At 40.4% G+C, this 23,880-nt stretch overlaps 1 protein-coding gene across 1 annotated transcript in view; it reads right to left on the reverse strand.

Moving 5' to 3' along the window:
* C10H2orf92 (chromosome 10 C2orf92 homolog) overlaps positions 1–23,880 on the reverse strand; it is a 45,748-nt gene that overhangs the window by 468 nt on the left and 21,400 nt on the right. The window contains exons 5-11 of the mRNA XM_038551094.1: positions 21,120–21,215; positions 19,134–19,268; positions 18,937–19,020; positions 10,462–10,563; positions 9,241–9,324; positions 3,125–3,220; positions 1,601–1,751 (exon numbers count right to left, since the gene is read on the reverse strand). Of these exons, the coding sequence (XP_038407022.1) occupies positions 1,601–1,751; positions 3,125–3,220; positions 9,241–9,324; positions 10,462–10,563; positions 18,937–19,020; positions 19,134–19,268; positions 21,120–21,171 (704 nt within the window). The 5' untranslated portion in view covers positions 21,172–21,215. The remainder of the gene's footprint in view (positions 1–1,600; positions 1,752–3,124; positions 3,221–9,240; positions 9,325–10,461; positions 10,564–18,936; positions 19,021–19,133; positions 19,269–21,119; positions 21,216–23,880) is intronic.

The raw sequence follows: 23,880 nt of genomic DNA on the forward strand, positions 1-23,880 counted from the left end.
ATATTTTTGGACAGGAATTCCTACTGTCTACTCATTGGCTGGTGATATAGGGGGCTGTTTCTGAGGGATGAGCATTCTACTTCCCATCAGGGAGGTCTGTCATGTGTGAAATTTATTTTGCCTCTGGGCACCAGAAAGCCTCTGGGAAACTCCTTTCCTCTACTTTCTGATAACACAGGCTCTCCACAGATTGCCTCTGTGGGACGGAAGCACAGTCTTGACCACTTCTGATACCTCCAAGAGGCACAGAAGGGAAGTGACAAATCTGATTAGATAAGCCCCAGTAAGAACTGTGAAGTGGGTCAATCTTATTTCCAGAAGCTCTTTAAATCTTCCATCTCTAACTCCTGCCACATTCTAGGCTCCCCTTTCACTTCAGGGACCCAGTTCTGTCTCAGAGGAGGAAGCAGGATGTGAGGTGGTCCTGGCTAGCCTGAATGAGTTACCAGTCCCAGGAATCTTGGTGTTTAAAGAACTCCTTTAGGGAAAGCAATGTCACTCTTGTGGGCAAATTTAAGTACTGTTACCTCCAAGTTGGGTGGGGCGGGACACTTCACCCTCCCATGCCACACCACAGCCGCCTTTCCCTGTGGACAGGCCAAATACACAATGCGGTATTAGGGAGGACCCGAGGGGCCTTGGGAAGCTGCTTTTCCCTGTGATTAAGCAGTGTGTCTCAAGAGATACAGATGGAGGCACATAATTTCAAGGTGCTATTACTGCAAATGTTTAATCTTGTAAGCCATTTACTTTCTAGTGCCTACCCATGGTTGTGGCCACTGTGCCAGAGCCCTCTCATGGCTAGGTGGGGTGGGGTGGGGTGGATATTTGATATATTTAATAAGTGCTACAGACAGACAGTAGTCAAATAAAGTAGCTACTGTCAGAGCAGAGCCCTGGAGGGCCACTGCTGGGCCAGGCATTAACCCTTCATTTGCAGGATCCTGGGGAAGACTGGGAAGTCTGTGGGAGGTCCTGGGAAGGACCAGTGGAGGGATCTTTCAATATTCTAACAACCAATACTGCTGACCCATTGTGAACAGGCCAAATAGCCCTGAGCTCGTCTCCTCCACAGCCTCATCCCACCCTGCCCTCATATTTTTATTTTCCAATCTTTCAGCCAGAGGCTGTACCATCTCCTCATTTAGTGGCCCTCAGTGTGGAAATAGGTGTAGCCTAACCTAAGGTCTTTAGAGGCAAGCAGGGTCCAAGCCATACCCAGCTACGCATCAAAACCACCAAGGCAGGGCAACCCCAGTGGTTTAGCGCTGCCTTCGGCCTGGGATGTGTGATCCTGGAAACCGGGGATCGAGTCCCATGTCGGGCTCCCTGCATGGAGCCTGCTTCTCCCTCTGCCTGTGTCTCTGCCTCTCTCTCTGTGTCTGTCATAAATGAATAAAAAATCTTAAAAAAAAAAAAAAAACCACCAAGACAATGCTTAAAAATTCATAGCCTGGGCCATTGTACTTTATGACTACACAACCAGGCTTAGATGTCCCTGCCTTCCTCCTAACTCCAGGATTAGCAAGAAGCTCTGGGGCTCCATTGTCACAAATACCCATGAATTCTTTGAAGCAAATGGGAGCTAAGAGCCACTCACAATGGCCGTTTCCTCCTGATGCACGTGGTCAATGCCAGCAGCAACAACGTTGTGACCACGAGGATTCCCGCCACCGAGGCAGCGGCAAGGATGATGTTCCTCTGGAGAAAGTGCAGAAGCTGTGTACATGGCACATTCTTATCTTGAGTATCTAGATGAAAAGACACATGGCAAAGTAAACAGAAAGAGACAGCCCTTGATAGATCTGCAGGGACATCCTATTAGCTCGGCTTCCAGCAGATCTGAAAACCTTAGTAATTTTAGCTGCTGGCTTCAGAAGTCCTCTTGAAGAAGAAACTGGCCTTAAGATAATAAACTCATATATTGTCTGGCAGTGACATCAGATGCTGTTTGGTGGTGGAGATGAGATGCTGAGGATATGAGCCAGCAAGCAGCAAAGCTTCTTCCCCAAGAAGGGACAACAAGGTACGGTTTGCAGGAGGAGAAGAACAGAGGAGAGGTCAGATGGAAGGAGAAGGCAGGGGCCCCCGAGGAAGTGGAAAGCTCTACAATGGCTACTGAAAACAATGGAGTCAAATATTCAGTATGAAGCTTCCCCCCATCACCCCACTGTCCCAGCTTCAGGTTCCCGCCATATATATAATCAGCCTCAAGTGCGTAGGTTTGGGGGAATTTCACGCACAAGTATAAACATTCTGCCAGACGATCTTAAGCTCTTACGGACTGTAGGGACTTGCAGAAATCTTGAGGGTAGGTTGGGAATGCCACCAAGTGTGGGCTTGGTAGCATTAACTAGAGACCCCAGCTGACATCAAGGAATCCTAGAGCTTCTATCACTCCATTTGTAATGTGACAAAAGGAGGAATCAGGGCAATGGAGCACAAACATTCCATGACAGGAACTGGATGGTTTGGTGTGGAAAACCACTGAGGGGTGCCTAGCAATACAGGCAGGGGGATGCTGGCCAAGGGCCATCTTGGGCTATGGGGAGAAAACTGGAAATATCCAATTTGCCACTTTCATTTGTGCTACAGCGAGAGGCAGCAGCACCAAGCAACTCTAAGGGCTGTTATTCTGTTGGAATAAGTCAGCATTTAATTTCTTCAAGTTAGAAAGTGACAACCAGTTGTACTTTTGATAGCGAGAGGCCACGTGGAGGAGTGTACTGCACTTGGTACCATGATGGACAAGTTTCTACTTGTTCTGAATGGGCCCAGGCTCAGGTCATCCAAGGTTGAAGATCAGAGGTCAGTATTTGGATTTAATCCCTCCTGCTTGTTAGGAAGCCTCAGTGCAGTAATGGCAGAGGCTCAGAAGATGATGCCCATGTTAGGAATGACCTTGGCTGTGTAGAAACAACTAAAAGCAGCATCTTTTTGAAAAGGTGATCAAATTACCAGAGATACTTTAATTCATCATTTTAACAGGATATCGGATGCTTTTGTGGATAAATTAAAGGTGCGCTGACATCTACTCTGTTAAAATACCATGAAAGGCGCAGATGCATTCTGGCGTTATCTGTACTTCCGGGTCTCATTTAACCTACACTATACATATCGTTACCTGTCCTAACTGCTTCTTGAAATCCTTCTTCATCACCAGTAGTAAGCCGCTCATTTATGTTCCCATTGACGAGAGAGGGTTCCTTATCCCTCCTCCCTGAATACAGAAGACAAAAGACAAAATATGTTCATCTAAAATCAACCATTGAAAAATAAATAAATAAATAAAAATTTTTAAAAAATCAACCATTGGCCTGTAATTAGTGTTATTTTTTTTTTAAGTAATCTCTACTTAACATGGGGCTCAAACTTACAAACCCAAGATAGAGAGTCACAGGCTCTAATGACAGAGCAAGCCAGGTGCCCCTGATTAGTTCTATTTTTATGATAAAAATAACTTCCTCTAGGGATGCCTGGGTGGCTTGGCCAGGTAAGCAGCCAAGTCTTGATTTCTGCTCAGGTAATGATCTTGGCGTTGTGGGTTCGAGCCCTACAGCAGGATCCATGCTCAATGCAAAGTCTGCTTGTTCCTCTCTCTCTGTTCCTCCCCTACTCACTCTCTCTCTCCCTCTCTCTCTCTCAAATAAAGAAATAAATAAAATCTTTTAAAAAAATAACTTTCTGTAAAACCAAAGTGAGCAGTTAGGGAGGACTTTGGAGAAAAGTCCAAATGTACATCAATGTTTTGTTATTATTTTTTCAATCTAACAAATTCCTGGGTGACCCATCCATAGGGTGAGGCTATGCTTCTCACACTTGATGTGCATCCAAATCACCAGGAGGCCTTAAAAGACAGACCACTGGACCCCACCCTAGAGTTTCTGATTCAGTAGGCTTAAGGAGGCCCGAGAATGTGCATTTCTCAAGACTCCTAACCCCCACCCCCCACCTCCCAAGTGACACTGATGCTACTGGTCAGGGACCACCACCTGAGAGGACCTCGAGAGAATCTTTCAGTCAATTGCTGAGCCTCTCTGACCCCCATACCACCGGCATAAGACAGAAATAGTAAGACCTGGGGCAGCTGGATGACCCAGTGGTTGAGTGTCTGCCTTTGGCTCAGGATGTGATCCCAGGGTCCTGGGATCAAGTCCCACATCGGGCTCCCCACAGGGAGCCTGCTTCTCCCTCTGCCTATGTCTCTGCCTCTCTTTCTGTGTCTCTCATGAATGAATAAATAAATAAATAAATAAATAAATAAATAAATAAATAAATAAATATCTTTAAAAAAAAGAAAAGAAAAAAGTAATAAGACCTACCTCACAACCAGCATAACATTCATAGAAACTACTTATAAACCACAAAGTACTTTAAAAATGTTTTCTTAAATGGCAAGGGCAAGACAGAAGAGTGAACTACACTGAAATATACATTTATTGGGAGAGGGGCTGCAGAATGGTCTAGTAGAAACAGGCAGGATTGAAAATCAGAAATATAAGCATCCTAACTCTGCCACTGGCTATCTTTGATTCACTTGTATCTGAGACCTTGTCAGAGAAAACTTGCAACTTAACATGAGTCTTAATTACCTGATTTTGAAAATGCCAGCTTGTCAAATCAGAGTCAAGAGATTAACAATCACAGATACACAGAAAACTCTGGACAATATAGAGTTAGTCCACTAAGGGGTTACATTGGCCTTGCTCTTTCATACAGGTGTGAAAAAGATAGACTTATCACTTGAACACAAATTTTTACTCTCCTTGCCACTGTAATCACAAAAACAAAACCAGAATTAGGAGCCACTGTCTACAATTAATCATCAATATGGGTTGTGATTTTGATCACTTGTCGGATTTTTTTTCTGCAGGACAAAATAAGCACAGTTACCAAGTTTTGCCAAATATAGTCAGTTTCCAAACTTCATTTCAACTATAGAAAATCATTAACTATGAGGGAAGTAGCAGCCCATTACAGGAGCAAGGACAAGCAAATCGCCACATCCAGACTCAATTCAAGTGCCAATTGGTCACATCCTGGGCCTGGTAATACTGTGTTAAATGACCCCAGTGCCAAGAAATTTTGGCTTTGTGTTCAAGGAAAAGTTGAAAAATTACATCATAATTTCTCTCTCTCTCTCTCTCTTTTTCCTCTTAGGAAACTGGCATTGAAATGAGACTTTGATATTAATTTGCTATTAATTAATGCTGTACTGTTAACTAAGAACTAGATTCCCTTCAGTGGAGCTAAATCAATAATAGCTGGAACTTGCTGCACACCTGTGCACACATTAATACAACACTTCACTTCTCGAAAAAAAAAATTCATTTCCTCGGCCATCTTCCTACCCAGCCCTTTTTACCACTAATTTTTTTGGGGAATAGTCACTGCTGCTAAGGAAGATTTGTGTAGTCTGGATTTCCTGGTCCAGCAGAATAGCTTCAGAGCAGCTCCTGGCCTCTGAAGAGGGGCCTGGTCAGCTTTCTCTTCTTGTGTGATGTGAACTTGACTATTGCCTGTGGGGGCTGGGGGTGGGGGGGGTCCTCTTCTTAATTCACTCTCTCTCCTCAAAAAGTCAGTAAACAGACTAGCCTCTTTTGTCTACCAAAGCTCCATGCAAATACAACCTGAAACGCTTTTTAAGTATCTTCCATTTTAGCATATTTATAGCTAAGAATTACTGATGACACTGACTTCCTATTAACAGTGAGCTTTTGAAGGACACAAGTGTCTCATTCAGCTCTCTACTCCTGGCACAGCACCTCTCACCAGGTAGGAGACTAATAGCGAGGTCTTGAGTGAGAGAAGAGTCTTGAAGACTCTTGACTGCAACCTCATGAGAGATTCTGAGCCAGAACTACCCAGCTAAGCCTAATTTGTTGGCCAAGACTGCAGTCATTTGAAGGCTGACTAGCACCAGAGGGTCTGCTTCCAAGATGGCTCACTCACACAGCTGTTGCCAGAAGGCCTCACCTCTCCATTGGCTGTAGACAGGAGGGCCCAGTTCCTCATCACAAGGGCCTCTCCTTAAGTGAGTGGATACTGCTGGAATGTTCTCACGATATGGCAACCGACTTTCCCCAAAGTGAGCAATATAAGAGATAGCTGGGCAGAAACCACAATGTCTTTTATGACCTAATCTATGAAGTAGCACACCATCACCTCTCTCATATTCTGTTCATTAGAAGCAGCAAGTCAGTAAGTCCAGCCCACACTCAAGGAGAGGGGCATTAAGCTCCACTTTTCAAAAGGAGAGGTAGCAAAGAATTTGTAATGTCAATAGAAATGAAATTCCAAAGAAGATAGCTGAATAACGGAAACATTTGCTTTTTTCCATATAAACATAAGGATTTTAATCAGCTACCTCTAATTTTGTGGATGGAGAGAAGTAACACCTTTTTTAAAATATTTTATTTATTTATTCATGAGAGACACACACACACACACACAGAGAGAGAGGCAGAGACACAGGCAGAGGGAGAAGCAGGCTCCATGCAGGGAGCCTGATGTGGGACTCCATCCCGGGACTCCAGGATCATGTCCTGGGCCAAAGGCAGCGCTAAACCACTGAGCCACCTGGGCTACCCGGAAGTAACACCTTTACAAAGGCATCTACACTCTGTAGGAAGCCTGGACTTGGGTATGTGACCCATACCATTGAGCAGAGACCCCTAAATGATTGAACCACATGTTGAGGTTGAATCATATGAAATTAGAGATGTCTGACCATTTTTTAAAAGATTTATTTATTTATTTATTTATTTATTTAAGAGACAGACAGGGAGCAGGGGGGTGGGGTAGAGGGAGAGAAAGAATTCCAAGCTGACTCCCTGCTTGAGCACCAAGCCCAACACAGGACATCATCTCATGACCCTGAGATCATGACCTGAGCTGAAATCAAGGGTTGGAGCTTAACTGAATGAGCCACTCAGGCACCCTTTAACTATTTTTGACCTACAAAAAAACATTAAGTTCAAATGATCCAACCTGACATTATAGTCCCAAGGGAAGTTTTCCTAATCTACGTGTTTCTTCTAATTGTGAGGCTCCTGGAAACTCAATATCATGGATTATCAAGATGAGTATAATGATTAATTTGTAAGGTGATCCTTTATGTAAAAGAAGGGGGTGCACCTGGGTGGCTTGGTTGTTGAGCTTCTGCCTTTGGCTCAGGTTGTGATCCTGGGGTCCTGGGATTGAGTCCCGCATCGGGCTCCCCACAGGGAAGCCTGCTTCTCCCTCTGCCTATGTCTCTGCCTCTGTCTCTCATGAATAAATAAATAAAATCTTAAAAAAAAAAAAAGGAATGGGCTCCATATCTAGCTTAGATTGTCCACTGTACACCTTGGGGGTCTGGAAAGATAGAGGAAAATAAATCCATTTTGTACTTCAAGCACTGAGTCAAGCTCCAATAAGGGAGAAAAATCACACACTGAAAGAGCCAAAAGTAAACCTGAGGAAATGGGAAGACATCCCCATTTCCAGCCCAGAATGACTTACCATCAGTTTTCCCAAAGTGAATATTATATAATAAATTTAATGCAATGCTAATAAAAATATCAACAACTTCTAATGAAGTTGATATCAACTTCAACACAAGTTGATACTAAAGTTCCTGTGCAAAAACAAACATGGAAAAATAGCCAGGAAAACACCGAACAAACAAAAACTGCAAAGAAGGGACTAGTCTTGTAAGGCACTTAAACATACTATTTCAGTCTATGTAATTAAAACAGTTTGTATACAGAAACCACTAAGCCAGTGGTTAGGATAGAAAGCCCAAGAACAGACCCAGGACATGTGGGAATTTAGTATAAGAGAAAGGAGGTATCTCAGATCACTGGAGCACAAATGGACTTTTTAATAAACGGTATAGCCACTTCAGAGAAAAACAGCATGACCTGGACTCTGTTGATGAAATCATTCTAGCCTGTGTGGTTCTCAGTATAAAATCACCCTCTCACATCTCCTTGTGTAGACCTAGGTACCAAAGAGACACTAACCACATTGAATTTATGATTATCACGAAATTCACAGACGGAAATGTATAGGACAAACTCAGGAATATTAGAGGCATTCATTTTAAAGTGAATTCTGTGATAAATTAATCTCCAAAAACTATCTAGGTCCCCTGTGTAGCAGTGCATAGAATTCTAGCTTTTTCCCTCCTTTCTCTGTATATTGGGCTCAGAGATTGTAGAAGGTCAGGAAAGGGTGGGTTTGAGATGTTTGGGTGGGTTAAGTAAGCATTTTGACAACATGGCTTCTCCTTTGGCATATTTAATTGTGATGTTTAACGGACATCCTTGCAGTTTAAGATGACACTTTTAAAATAAAACTCTCCTAATGATGACTTGAGCCCTGTCACTTGACGGAAGAATCAGCAGAACCTGTAGGATTTTTTTTGGAATTGACATTCTCTATTGTAATTTCGTTCCTGTTTATTTTTAAATTTTCTTTTTGAAAAAAGAAATTTCTTTTTGTTTCACTGGAAAGGAAAGATGCTCAGTTTTATTTTTTTTATTTTTTTTTAGATGCTCAGTTTTAAACGTAAAAAGTGTACAAGTTGCTTTGTTACAATAAAACTAAGTGTGTACACAAAAAAATAATAATAAAATAAAATTTTATATCTGTTTAGGGAAGAAATGCTTCATGGGATGCTAGTTCCTCATCCTGTCCTCAGAGCCATTCTGCCTACACCATGATCAAGTCTGTGAGATGAGTCTTTGCCCGTCAGCTAAAGGGGAGCACTTTCCCACACTCCCCGTGGTGAGGAGGGAGAGAACTTGTCTGGAGTATCACTTCAGGAATGTGCTTACCCCTCACCAGTCCCTGCTTTCAGGGTAGAAAGGGACTTCACAGGTAAGTTTAGGAGGAGGATTCAGGTGCCTATGGCCAGCAGCTCCTCTCTCTCTCTCTCTCTCTCTCTCTCTCTGGCATTCTTCTGCCTACAGAAAGCAAACATTCTTATCTGCTCCTCTATGCTGTGAATTTTACAGAAGCAAACTCTCTCATGGTAGGGGTTTGGGGAAACCATGGGTATCTTAAACTTCATCCATGATTAGGCACTTTTCCAAATTCAAAGGGAAACACCCACATTATCCAGGCAAGTTTTCTAGAAAAGATTGTCTGAGCTCCCTCCTTAGCTCAGTCTCACATTTGGTTCTAAACTCAGGCAAAAGAAGAAGAGGTATTACTCATTGACCCCCAACTCTAATTATATCCGTTTGCATTTACCATTAATAGAAATTCTGTCCATGCTGCCAAGGAGAAATCTTGGTTCAGTAGAATACCCAGCAACACTAGCTGCTTTGATGAAACCTATGGGAAAAAATGAAAGAGAAAAATTTGTATCAGTACACACTTATGAGCACTTTGGGTCCCTATTTTGTTTTATTTTTTTAATGTTCTTTTTTTTAAGATTTTATTTATTTATTCATAGAGACAGAGAGACAGAGAGAGAGAGAGAGAGAGAGAAGCCGAGACACAGGCAGAAGGAGAAGCAGGCTCCAAGCAGGGAGCCTGACGTGGGACTTGATCCCGGGACTCCAGGATCCCACCCTGGGCCGAAAGCAGCGCTACACCGCTGAGCCACCCGGGCTGCCCCCTATTTTGTCTTAAGTGTTGCAATGCTAATATAGAATTCAACTTGTACTGGGAATGTACATTTGAAAGTTTATATGTCGATGTAGAGAGAGGCATCAGCTAGCTACTGACTGCAGAGGCGGGAGCCCAGGCAGATGCTGTGGCAAACAAACCTGAGGAACTGAAATTCACATCTGTATGCAAAATTCCAACACAGTGCTCTTTACGCTGCTGTGCAGGGCACTCTCACATACTCCTGGCAATTCGATATACAATTCTATCCTTACAACCTATGGTCAAACACCTGTCTTAATTCTCAAACTGCTACTTTAAAAAAAATAATAATACGAAGCTACTTTTGGGAAGAGTTTTTTTTTTTTTTTTCATTTTTGTTAATTCCACTGGTGTGTCTAGTGCAAGTAATTTTTTGGCCTGGGTCTTATCCATTGAATGGGGTACTAATGACTGCACCAGCTATCCCCAGGGGCTAAGCAAAGTATAAAACTACGCATCGGGAAATATTAAGTGTGTTCAATATAAAGTTACTACATTACTCAAGGCTCCCATTGTCAGGAACACTAAACACCACTTGGAATTCCAGTTCCTGTCCTCTGAACCTCCAGAAAGTGAGAACCTGCTTGATACATGAACTCCAAGGATCTCCCCAAAACTGAGGGACAGGTACATTTTAGACCATAGACTTAGAAGCTATAGTGAGGTTCTCAGACAATTCTTTCCTTCATTTCTCCATTTGTCTTTGCCACACAGGGAGCTATTTTAACAAATGCTAAAATGATAGCACTGTACATGTAATACAATATATATAGACCTCTACGAATATATGCATTTCTAGTTTGAAAGACATATACTTGCTTTCTTTCATTTCTCTCTTTGTAATTGAGTTGCCTGCTGTCCTTGCTTCAGCAAACGATGTCTCATGTGGAACCTTGTAAAACACTTGGTGTAGAATATCATCTCAAGTGAAGTAAAAAAGGCATATTAATACCAGCCATGGAGGATTGATATTTTTCTCTTGTAAGTACCTAAAGCAGTCTACAAATGTAGTAAATAAATGATATAAGCTCAAAGGAAATATGAAATTATATTCTGAAATATCTTGTCTTGGGAAGGGAAATCCTAACTCCTACAATTATTTTATTTATTTATTTATTCATGAGAGACACAGAGAGAGAGAGGCAGAGACACAGGCAGAGGGAGAAGCAGGCTCCCTGCAGGGACCCCTATGTGGGACTCGATCCCAAGACCCCAGGATCACAACCTGAGCCACCCAGGCGTCCCTCCTACAATCATTTCTGAAAAAGTGGGATTGCACCAGATGTCTCGAGCAGTAAATATTTCCCATAAAAAGTTATGCAGCTAGAAACCTTGCCCCAAACCTCATGACATGTAGTGTCATTATTTTTCTTCTTCCTCCTACTGTCATTCTGACCCACCTCTGAGATTTCCTCAAGATGGCCCATATATTTTTATAGGGTGAAGTCTGCCAGGGAAAAAATAAAGCAGGACAGGTTTCTAAAAGTCAGAAGGCTCTTTATAAACTGTTCCTAATTCCTCATGGCTATATATTTTAAAATATACAAATCTCTCTTTCCTTTTTAAAGTTTTCAGGCTTCTACTTTTCCCTGAGGACGGCAGATTATTGTTCCTTCTAGGTTTACTTTGCAAAATCAGGGAAAATATTCCTTACAAATTCCATCCATAGTGTATATATTCTGAGTCCTTTTTCAAGACTGTTAGTACATTGGTGGGTGGTCTACTCACTTGTTGGAATACATGCTTAAGGACCCCCAAAAAATTAACTATCAAATTTACTTATACAAAATGATAAGTGCTTGCCACCACTGCCATTTTTTTCATACTACGATCCCATTTTATTTAAAAAAATGTGTTAACACAATGCTACCCAATTTCTACAAGTATATATACATGGCTGTAAATGTATGATAAAAGAAAACTAAAATAGTTGGGGCACCTGGGTGGCTCAGTTGATTGTCTGCCTGAAGCTTAGGTCATGAACTCAGGGTACCAGGATCAAGCCCTACATTATCCTGCACCCTGCCCCCTCAGTGGGGAGTCAGCTTCTCCTTCTGCCCCTCTCCCTACTCATGCACACACACACACTCTCTCTCTCTCTCAAATAAATAAATAAAATCTTAAAAACTAAATCAAAATAGTTATCTTAAGAAGGTAGGGAATAAAGACAGATCAAATAGAACTTCAGCATTAAATGTAATGTTTTAGTTTCATATATATAAGGAGACTATCACTTGTATAAATACCAAACTTTTTAATTCACCAGAACCAACACTTTCCAACCAAGGTGAGAAAACTGCACTATTGAAAATAACCCCAATTTTGTAAAAGCAGTAAAACCAAGAAAAATCTCCGCATAAGCACATACGTATTTACTGGCATGGAGAGAGATGGAGAGGAGGAATACACACCTGGCTGATAGGGTGTAGCAAGAAGACTATTAACTTTTTCTTTACTCATTTTTGTACTGATTCATGAGGTCACTAAACACATTACCTTTGTACCTTTTTGAACAGGAAGTTAATTTTTTAAAATGAGATGTTATTAACCTAGAACAGTGCCATTTTAGATAGTACAGAGAGGATGAACCATCTCTACTCAACTTGTCCCCTATCTGGCAGAGGTACTTAGTCTTTGCCATCATGTTATCAGCCCCTTCCCTGATGGATGTGTTGACCTACACAAACCTGATTTGTTGCTCAGAGAGAACCTGGAGAGTTTATTGGTAGCCCACCAATGCCAAGACCAACACTAGCATGATGCTGGGCAGGTCAGTAGGCCTTTCTGAGTTGATGGGATCTTCCCAAACCCTGAACTAAACACCCATCTTCACACTCACTCACTCCCCTTCCACACATGTAGGGTGGTATTCAGAGATATGGAGCTCCTGCAAGAAGGAGAAAAGTCTTCTGATCCCAGGTGAGAATTCCTGAAAGCACAGTAGGAGGCTACAAGAGCTATCTGCATCCCTTCACTCATTCAATCATGATAACCTATCCATCATTCAATCAGCCAGATACTCAGTGCAGATTTACTGGAGCCTCTTTAATAGCACACGTGGAGGAAGGGCAAACCCAGAAATCCTGACACGAGACAACTCCTGGAAAAAAGGTCTATGTCCCATGTAGAGAGAGATGTCCAAACAGGACCAACAGGCATAGAGCTCTGTGATCAGAACACCCAATAGGTCTTAACATGGAGAGAGGCATCAGTGCTTACACTCCTAGAGCTGTGAAAATGTCTATTCAAGTCCTTCATTCATTTTTAAATTGAGTCGTTTGGTTAGTTGGTTTTGTTGTTTTTGAGTTGTAGGAATTCTCTATATATTCTAGATCTTAATTCCTTATCAGATATATGATTTGCACATATTTACTCCCATTCTGTGGAAGTATTTCTTGATGCACAGTTTTTAATTTTACTGAAGTCCAATTTATCTATTTTTCCTTTTATTGCCTATGCTTTTGATGTCAAAATAAATGCACCTTTGCCTAATCCAAGGTCATGAAGATTTTCTCCTGTTTTTTTCTAGAATTTTAAGTTTAAGCTAAAAATGTAGGCCTTTCACCCAGTTGAGTTTTAATTTTTGTGTATAGTATAAAGATTCAACCTCATTTTTTTTTTCACATGAATACCCAGCTTTCCCAGAACAAATTGTCGAAGAGACTATTCTCTCTCCTTGAATGGTCTTGGAACCTTTGGAAAATCAACTGACCATGGATGTATGCATTTATTTCTGGACTCTCTATTCTACTCCATTGATCTATAATCTAGAGAGCCTTATGCCAGCATCACACTCTTTAAATCACTGTAGTTTTATAGTAAGTCTTGGAATAAGGAAGTGGGGTTCTTCCAAATTTTTGTTCTTTTTTTTTAAGATTTATTTATTTATTTTAGAGGGGGTGGAGTGTAGAGGAAAAGGGAGAGAGAGAATCTTCAGCAGATCCCCCACTAAGCACAGAACCCAAGACAGGGCTCAGTTCCACAACCCATGAAATCATGACCTGAGCTGAAACCAAGAGTCAGAGGCTTAACCAACTGAGCCACCCAGGTGCCCCTCAAATATGTTCTTCTGTTTCAAAATTATTTTGACTAAAAAAAAAAAAAAAAAAAAAAAAAAAAAAGCAAAAACAACAACAACAAAAAAATTATTTTGACTACTTTGGGTCTACTGAGATTCTACAGGAATTTCAGAATGAGTTTTTCTATTTTTGAAAAAAAAAAAAAAAAGCAATTGGAATTTTGATAGGATTTGCACTAAATCTATAGATTACTTTGGGGACTATTGTCATCTTTACAACAGTAAGTCTTTCAATTCATAAACATAGGATATCTTTCCATTCATTTAGATCTTCTTTCATTTCTTCCATTAATGGTTTGTCCTTTTCTGTGTATAAGTCATTTGCCTCCTTCGCTAAATGTATTCCTAAGTATTTTAATCTTTTTGATGCCATTGTAAGTAGAATATTTTTCTTTATTTCTTTTCTTTTTTTGGACTATTCATATCAGAATATAGAAATACAAATGATTTTTCTGTGTTGTTTTTATATCCTGCAAACTTTCAGATGGAACTAGACAGTATTATATTAAGAGAAATAAATCATTCAGAGAAAGACAAATGATTTCATTTGATTACCACATGATTTCACTCCTATGCAGAATTTAAAAAACAAAACAAAGGAGAGAAGGGGGGAAACAGAGAGAGAGAGAGAGGCAAATTAAGAAACAGACTTAACTCTAGAGAACAAATTAATGGCTATCAGAATTAATTTTTTAGCTCTAATAATTTTTTGTGAACTTTTTATGGATCCATTTTAGATCTTTCTATTTCTTTTTCTTGTGTAATTTGTCTACTAGGACTTACAGTCTATGTTGAAAGAATGTCTCATGCCTCATATTAGGGGAAAAACATCCATACTTTCATCATTGAGTATGATGTTGCTGTTGCTTTTTCATATGTCCCTTATCACATTGAGGAAGTGCCCTTGTATTCCTAGTTTACTGAGTGTTTTTTATCACAAAAGGATTTTAATAAATTTTACTTTTTAATTTAGTAAAAAAACACATAACACAAAATTACCACCCTAATAATTTTTTAGAGATTTTATTATTTTTATATAATCTCTACACCCAACATGGGGGTCGAACCCACAACCCTGAGATCAAGAGTTGCACACTCCACTGACTGAGCCAGTCAGACAAGTGCCCCTAACATCCTAGTCATTTTTAAGCATACAATTCAGTAATGTTGTTTATTCTCCTTGTTGTATAACAGATATCCAGAACTTTTTCATCATACAAAACTGAAACTCCATACTCATTAAACTCCCTGTTTCCACCTCCGGTCCTCCAGCCCCTGGCAACTACCATTTTACTTTCTTTCTATGAATTTGACTCCAAATATCTTTTATAAGTAGAATCATACAGTATTTGCTTTCCTGTGACTTGCTTATTTCATTTGACATAATGTCCTCAAGGTACATCCATGTTGTAGCATGTGACAGAATTTCCTTCCTTTTTAAAGCTGAATATTGCATTGTGTGTATACACCACATTTCTTAGTCTATTCATCCATGAACACTTGGGTAGCTTCCACCTTTGGTTATTGTGAAGAATGCTGCTATAAGCATGGCAAATATCTCTTTGAGACTTCCAATTCTTTGAGATATATAACCAAATATGGGATTGCTGGGTCATATGGTAATTCTATTGTTAATTGTTTGAGGAAAAGCCATACTGTTCTCCATTGCAGAAGCACCATTTTACATTCCCAACAAGAAAATTGAATTTTCTAGCCAATATGCTAATCTCTGCCCTTTAATAAGAATTTAATCCATTTACACTTAAAGTAATTACTGATAAAGAATTTACTTCTGCTATTTAACTATTTGTGTTCTGTGTCCTATAAATTTTTGTTCCTCAGTTCCTACATTACTGCTTTCCTTTAGGAGTTAGCTGATTTTTTGTAATGTTATATTTTGATTGTCTTTTTTGTTCCTTTTCTGTATATTTTTTAGTTCTTTTCTGTGTGGTTACTTTGGGGATTATAACTAACATCTTAAACTTATAACAACCTAGTTTGAATAGTACCCACTTAGTTTCAATAGTATATAAACACTCTGCTCATATATATCTCCACCTCCCCCTATATTGTCACAAATTACATTTTTACATATGGTATGTCCATGAACATAAATTTGCGATCGTTGTTTTATTCATCGCCTTTTTTTTTTTTTTAAGATTTTTATTTATTTATGAGAGACACACACAGAGAGAGATGCATAGACACAGGCAGAGGGAGAAGCAGGCTCCACGCGGGGAGCCCGACGTGGGACTCGATTCTGGGTCTCCAGGATCACACTCCGGGCTGCAGGCGGCGCTAAACCGCTGCGCCACCGGGGCTGCCCATATTCATCGCCTTTTAAATCACATTGCATACATAAACCACATCTTCTTTATCCATTCATCTTTCGTTGGACACCGAGGCTCCTTCCACAGTTTGGCTATAGTGGCCATTGCTGCTAGAAACATCGGGGTGCAGGTGTCCCGGCGTTTCATTGCATTTGTATCTTTGGGGTAAATGGAATATTACTCAGCTATTAGAAATGACAAATACCCACCATTTGCTTCAACGTGGATGGAACTGGAGGGTATTATGCTGAGTGAAGTAAGTCAGTCGGAGAAGGACAAACATTATATGTTCTCATTCATTTGGGGAATATAAATAATAGTGAAAGGGAAAATAAGGGAAGGGAGAAGAAATGGGTGGGAAATATCAGAAAGGGAGACAGAACGTAAAGACTGCTAACTCTGGGAAACGAACTAGGGGTGGTAGAAGGGGAGGAGGGCGGGGGGTGGGAGTGAATGGGTGACGGGCACTGGGTGTTATTCTGTATGTTAGTAAATTGAACACCAATAAAAAAAAAAATTAAAAAAAAATAAATAAATCACATTGCAAAAAGGAATGGAGTAATAAACCAAAATTAACAATAATGTTGTTTTTTATATTTATCTATGTAGTCACCTTTATTCTCAAATTTTTGACTGTCTAGTGTCTTCTCAGCCTGAAGTACTCTCTATAGCATGTATTATGGGGTAGATCTCTTAACTTTTGTTTACCTGGAAATGTCTTAATTTATCTTTTATGCTCAAAAAATAATTTTGTCAAATACAAAATTATCCATTGACAGTACTTTTCTTTCAGGACTTTAAATATGTCATATCGTTGCTTCTGACCTCCATGATTTTTTTTAAAGATTTTATTTATTTATTCATGATAGACAGACAGAGAGAGAGAGAGAGAGAGAGAGAGAGGCAGAGACACAGGCAGAGGGAGAAGCAGGCTCCATGCCAGGAGCCCAACGTGGGACTCCATCCCAGGACTCCGGGATCGCACCCTGGGCCAAAGGCAGGCGCCAAACCGCTGAGCCACCCAGGGATCCCCCACTCCATGATTTTTTTTTTAAGATTTATTTTTATTTATTTATTGAGAGAGGGGGGGGGCAGAGACACAGGCAGAGGGAGAAGCAGGCTCCATGCAGGAAGCCCGATGTGGGACTCAATCCAAGGTCCCCAGGATCACACCCTGGGCTGAAGGCGGCGCTAAACCGCTGCGCCACCGGGGCTGTCCCCTCCATGATTTTTTAAGAGAAATCACCCATTAATCTTATTGAGGATCTCTTGTAAACAATGAGGAGTTTTTCCTTTGCTGCCTTCAAGATGGGCTTTGAACTTCAACAATTTGGGCTTTGTCTTTGGGCTTCAACAATTTGACTATAATGTGTTTCAGTGTGAATCTCTTGCATTTATGCCTGGAGTTTCTAGAGCTTCTTTGATGTGTAAAATCATCTAATTTGAGAAGTTTGGGGCCATTATTTCCTCATATATTTTCTCTGCCCCTTTCTCTCTCCTCCTTCTGGGATTTCTGTAATGTATATGTTGGTACACTTGATACTATTTCACAGGTCCCTCATCCTCTGTCTGTTTTTAATTTTTTTCCCATTTTTTTTTCTTTCTGCTCCTTAGACTGGACAATTTTAACTGTCCCGGTTCAAATTTACTGATCCTTACTTCTGTCTGCTCAAATCTGCTATCAAAAATCCCTCTAATGGGTTTTTCATTTTAGCCACTATATTTTTCAACTGTAGAATCTCTTTGGTTCCTTTCTATAATTTCTATTTCTTTATTAATATTCTTATTTTGGGATCCCTGGGTGGCGCAGCAGTTTGGCGCCTGCCTTTGGCCCAGGGCGTGATCCTGGAGACCCGGGATCGAATCCCATATCAGGCTCCTGGTGCATGGAGCCTGCTTCTCCCTCTGCCTGTGTCTCTGCCTCTCTCTCTCTCTGTGACTATCATAAGTAAAAATAAATAAAAATTAAAAAAAAAAAAAATAATATTCTTATTTTGTTCAAACATTGTCTCTGTGATTTCCTTAAGTTCTTTTTCTCTCATTTCCTTAACTCATCAAAGACAGTAAACACATTGAAGATGACACTAACAAACTACACTGCTGGATGGAATGCAGGCTGCCAACTACTTGGCTACCTGCGGTGGTACTGGGGGAAGGAGAATAGTAGGATCTACATGAAACACTAAAATCCATTAAAATTTACCAGTCTTTTCATCAAGCATTCCTCTGGACTATACAAGTACTCAACTAGAATCCAATATTCCAAAATAGTTGCTTAAGACACTTCTTAGCAGTTCAATTTTAACATATTTATTGGAGCTTTCTACCATCTTCTTTCCAGGCCTTGGTTTTCTCAAATGTTACATGAAAGATGAAATAGATGAATGAATCCCAGCCTAGAATCATCTGGAGAGTTTAAAAACTACTGGTGCAAGTAGCTCATCCTATGCCAGGGAACCTGATCAGGCATCTTTTTAAAAATCTCCCCAGGGGATTCTTATGCTCAACCAGGGATGAGGACTTGGGGCCTCAGGGCCACTCTACTGCTGCAGGAATCTCCCAGAGATCTTGTCAGGCAGATGTGATGCAGCTGGTCTAAGGTGGGGTCTGACTCAGCACTTGCAGTAACTTGTGGGAACACAGTGGCCCTGCTGCTGCTACATAGACCCCACTTTGAGGAGAAGAATCCTTTCCATGTGTTTATCTTCTATGCTTTGCCTAATTTCCTTGGACTCTGACATTCAAAGAACTGGTTATAACCTCAAGAGAATTCAAGGCAAGCACTCTCCCTCCCATCCAAGCACTAGGTTATCTGAGCAACAACCATGGACAAGGACGAGACTCTTCAAATACAACCTGATGGCTTCACATGAGGGAGGTACTTACCAAATAGTTTAGCTAAATGTTGTTCTCGATTATTTGAACTTGATATTAATTCAGTATTTTTCAAGCTCTTTACTGGAGGATAGCCTATGGAAAAATAAACCTTATCTGTGATTAAATCATTCACTGGACCTGCATGTATTCTTTTTAAGTCAATATTCTCTTGCACGGTATTTTGAGAGGAGTATCACACACTTCACCTGCTCCAGGAGAAGGAGAACTGGACTTGGGTTCTAGTCCACCTTTTGAGTGCCTCGTGCTCTTGGGCAGTAGAGTTCTGAGGGATTTGGCTTTCCCATCTGAGACTGGTGGGAAAGGTGCCAACCACAAGAGGCCTGTGAAGAAGGAAAGAGATGAAATTTGCTGATGTCATCTGTGGATGAAAAGTGCTATCCCCTTATCACATCCCAGTGTTCGTATCTACTATAAACTGCAATAGGTGACCCTGGATCCAAGCATGGTTATGCTCAGTGTTCAGTTCTGGGGGAGAGCAAAGAGAGATGGACACAACGTCTCAGTGTCTTCTCAACAAAAACTTTCCCCTCCATAGGAAAAGATGCCAACAAGCAATGACTTTGACCATCTTGGAAATGTGATGCCTTCTTGTTTTGGAGGACAGGGAACAACACTACTGCATACTCTGCACTAAACCACACTAGAGTCTATGTTTGGAGGGGGCTCAGAGGGCCTCAGGCCACCCCCTACCTGACCTGTTTGATAAGCACAAGGAATTTCTGATGTTGTCATTGACGAATGGAAAAAACGAAGGTATAAATGGAAAAGCACTGGGTTAACAATCTCCTCTAGGATGTCATGGAGTGATTTCAAGACTTCTGCTGACACTCATGGGGCCACATCAAGGATATGGGTTAACTCTGCTAAAAGATGTAGCAACTCATGGAATTTTGAAGTACATTTTCAGGATTTTCATTATGGACATTGTGATGCCTAAGTGTTTGAATACATTTTCTTGATTCTAGGTCAAGACTAGCCTTTTTCTCTGGCCATAGGGAGTGGGTAAAAACAGCAGGGAGGAGAAATTTATTCCCTAATGAAGAAGTTTTAGGGCCACAGCAGCCACCTATCATAAGTGAAAGAGCATTCATGAAGTGTCTGCAGATACAATCACTCATGCACTTTGTAAAAAAATGTGTTCTTTATATTGTGTCAGCCAAGGGAACATAATAAAACATTGTGCAGGGTACACCATCATTATTACACAGTAAAATATTCACTTTAATGTGTGGTTTATAGGGATGCCTGGGTAGCTCAGTGGTTGAGCGTCTGCCTTCAGCTCAGGGTGTGACCCTAGGGTCCCAGGATCGAGTCTCACATCGGGTTCTCGGCATCGAGCCTGATTCTCCCTCTGCCTGTGTCTCTGCCTCTCTTTCTCTCTGCATCTCTCATGAATAAATAAATAAAATCTTAAAAAAAAATAATGTGTGGTTTATAAAATGCAATTGGGAGGACCATTTCATTGGATATAAAAATGGTTTGCTAATAGTACCATAATTTCAACATAGCATACAGGCCTGGATTATCCCGATAATTAATTATTCAATTTAAATATTTTCCTAATGTACACAGTGTCCACTTTAAAGGTTTTCTCTGTCACTTGTGTGATTTACACTAATGTACATGTTTTTTGCATTTGTGACAGTTTCCTTGCCTTGGCTTTGGCATTTGAGCATCAGTCCAAAGATAGAAATAATCTGGCTCTGTCTCTTGGTGAAAATATTTTCCAGAGGCTAGGGTACAAGGTGGGGAGATGATGAAGAGGGATATGGGAAGGCTTTACTATCCCAAGCCAGTGACCAGGTCACTCATGCACATTGAACTATAAAGTGCTGTTGAATAGAAAGTCATTACGCTACTCACAGCAAGTATTACCAGGGACAGTGAGCATCACTTGTAAATCTGTTCCTATCCTCTGGAGAGCCTCCAGGGTGAGAGAACCTGCCTAACACATGGACTTCAGAGATCATCCCCACAATACAGTGCTACTCATACTTTAGAACACAGGTTTCCAGAGTTGGCAGAAGGTTATAGAGAATATATTGGATAATTTTTTCTTCCATATCTCAGTTAACACACCTGGGTTAAGAATGCTAAAATGATAGGGTAGTACAAACAATACAATACATAGGCCTTTATAAACATATACACTTAAAATTTTAAAGATATACCTTTACTTTCTTTGACTTCTCTCTTTGTAATTGATTTTCCTGCTGTTCTCATTTTATCAAGTGGAACTTTGGAAAACACTTGCTGTAGAATTTCATCTCAAGTGAAGCAAGAAAGGCATGTTAATACCAGCAGTCCACAATTAATATATTCTACTCTGTAAGTACCAGAAGTAGTCTATGAATTCAGTGAATAGATGATACAGATGCAATGGATATATAATGTTATGCTCTAAAATACCTTGACTGGGGAAGGAGATTTTGGTCTGTCTAAATCATTTCTGAAAAGTTGAGATTTCAGGGCACCTGCGTGGCTCAGTCAGTTAAGTGTCTCTCTCTCTCTCTCTTTTTTTTTTTAACAATGTGGTTTTTATTTTTTTTGTAAGTTTTTTTTATTGGAGTTCGATTTGCCAACATACAGCATAACACCCAGTGCTCATCCCGTCAAGTGCCCCCCCAGTGCCCATCACCCAGTCACCCCTACCCCGCCCACCTCCCCTTCTACTACCCCTTGTTCATTTCCCAGAGTTAGGAGTCTCTCATGTTCCGTCACCCTCTCTGATTTTTCCCACTCGCTTTCTCTCCTTTCCCTATAATCTCTTTCACTATTTTTTATATTCCCCGTTAAGTGAAATCATGTTTGTCCTCCGATTGACTTACCTCACTCAGCATAATACCCTCCAGTTCCATCCACGTCGAAGCAAATGGTGGGTATTCATCATTTCTAATGTGCCTGACTCTTAATTTCAACTCAGATCATGATCTCAAGGTTGTGAGATTGAGACCCACATTGGGCTCTGTGCTGGACATGGAGCCTCCTTGGGATTCTCTCTCTCACTCTGCCTATGCCCCCTCCCTCTCTAAAAAAAATTGAGATTTCACTCGATATCCCAGACAGGAAACATTACCTATTATGTATATATGATTAGAAATTTTGCCCCCCCCAAAAAAAGAAATTTTGCTCCAAATCTCACAATATTTAATTGTCATAATTTCTCTTACTCCTGCCATTATTCTCTCCACCTCTGAGACTGTCCCCAAGTTGTCCCTCTGTATGAACAAACCTCTTTCCTATTTCTACAACATGTGTGTCATTTTCTTCCGGTAAGATCTACTACCTCTTGTAGGAAGCTTCTCCCAGTGAAAGTCATGTTTTGTAGCAGACAAGTCTAGAGCCAGATCCTGATTTTTTTGTTTACCAACAGGTGATCTTAGGCAAATAACTTCACTTCTTTGATCTTCACTTCCCTCACTGGTAGGTTAAAGATACGATTACTTAATTCATAGAGGTTTTGTCAAAGCTGAATAAAACAACGTATGTAAAAGCACCTAATACAGTGCCAGTGTGAGGATCATGTTGAAGGCTAAACATTTGGAAAATGCTAATCACCATCTTATTTGTAACAATAACTAGTAATTACTAGATCCACTAGTAAACATTGCTTGTTTTCTGCTCACTGGAACCATGAACAAGTGGAATAATATGTGGGGAAGGAAGAAAAAAGACATCAAAGACAAAGGAAACAAAGATGCCATTAACATATGACAGGAAAAAGAGATATCCGCCACAGATTCTATAGGGTTCCATTGCCAGCCAATTTTGCCCCCTTCCATGTCTAATTATGATGGGAGCTTCAGAGATCAGCCCTGAGAGACACTTCCTTTCGACCTTCCCTTGCAGCCAGGAGAGCACTATGGGACCCATAAAAGTTCTCTGAAGACTCCTAGGACCCTGGAATAATCTTGCTCCTCTACATGGGAGAAAGTAGTACTGAGGCTGCACTTCTGCATCCCTTTTATCTCTTACCTAGTTCCTAAAAATCATAAGGCCCATGTATACTGGAACAGAATGGAAGACTGTGGATTATTTGTACAACTTTTTACCAAGCCCTAACTCTACTCAGAAACCACACAAGGTACTGGAGATTCAAAGAGGACAGAGAATGACATCACCAAAATGGTGACATAGGAAATCACGGCCTCCATCCTCTGACAAAGATTAACAATTAGACAGCTATCCATGAACAAAAACAGCCCTAGGAGAGCTCTGGACTCCACCTAAAAAACTTCAGCACCACAGTGGAACAACAACAGCAATCTAAGATAATCACATAAAAAGAGAAAGAAGACAGCTTTATTTTGTCTGCACAGCACCCAGCATCAAGAGGGAACTGCCCGGCTAGAAAAATTTCCCCATGCAGGAAAGGAAGAGCAAGGTGAGCAATAAGCTTCTCCCAATTTCAACAACGGACAGATCATCTAGACAGAAAAAGCAACAAGGAAATGTTATACTTAAACCATATTTTAGACCAAATGGACCTAACATACATACACAGAACATTCTCTCCAACAGCAACAGAAAACACATTCTTCTCAAGTGCACACAGAACATTCTCCAGGATAGATCATATTTTAGGTCACAAAAAAGTCTTAGCAAATTTAATAAGATTGAAATTATACGAGTAATTGCACAATGACCCCAAGGCATGAAACTAAAAATCAATACCTTAGGAAAGCTGGAAAATTCACAAATATGTGGAAATTAAACATACACTCTGAACAACCAATGGGTCAAAAAGAAATCAAAAGGGAAATTTTTAAAATCTTGAAACAAACAAAAATGGAAATATAATTTACTAAAACTTACGGGATGCTACAAAATCAGTTCTAAGGGGGGAGTTTATAGCAATAAATGCCCAAAATAAGGAAAAATAAAGCTCTGAAATAAACAACCTGACTTCATATCTCAAGGAACTAGAAAAAG

Source organism: Canis lupus, chromosome 10 (genome assembly GCF_011100685.1).
Source record: "Canis lupus familiaris isolate Mischka breed German Shepherd chromosome 10, alternate assembly UU_Cfam_GSD_1.0, whole genome shotgun sequence".
Lineage (NCBI taxonomy): Eukaryota > Metazoa > Chordata > Mammalia > Carnivora > Canidae > Canis > Canis lupus.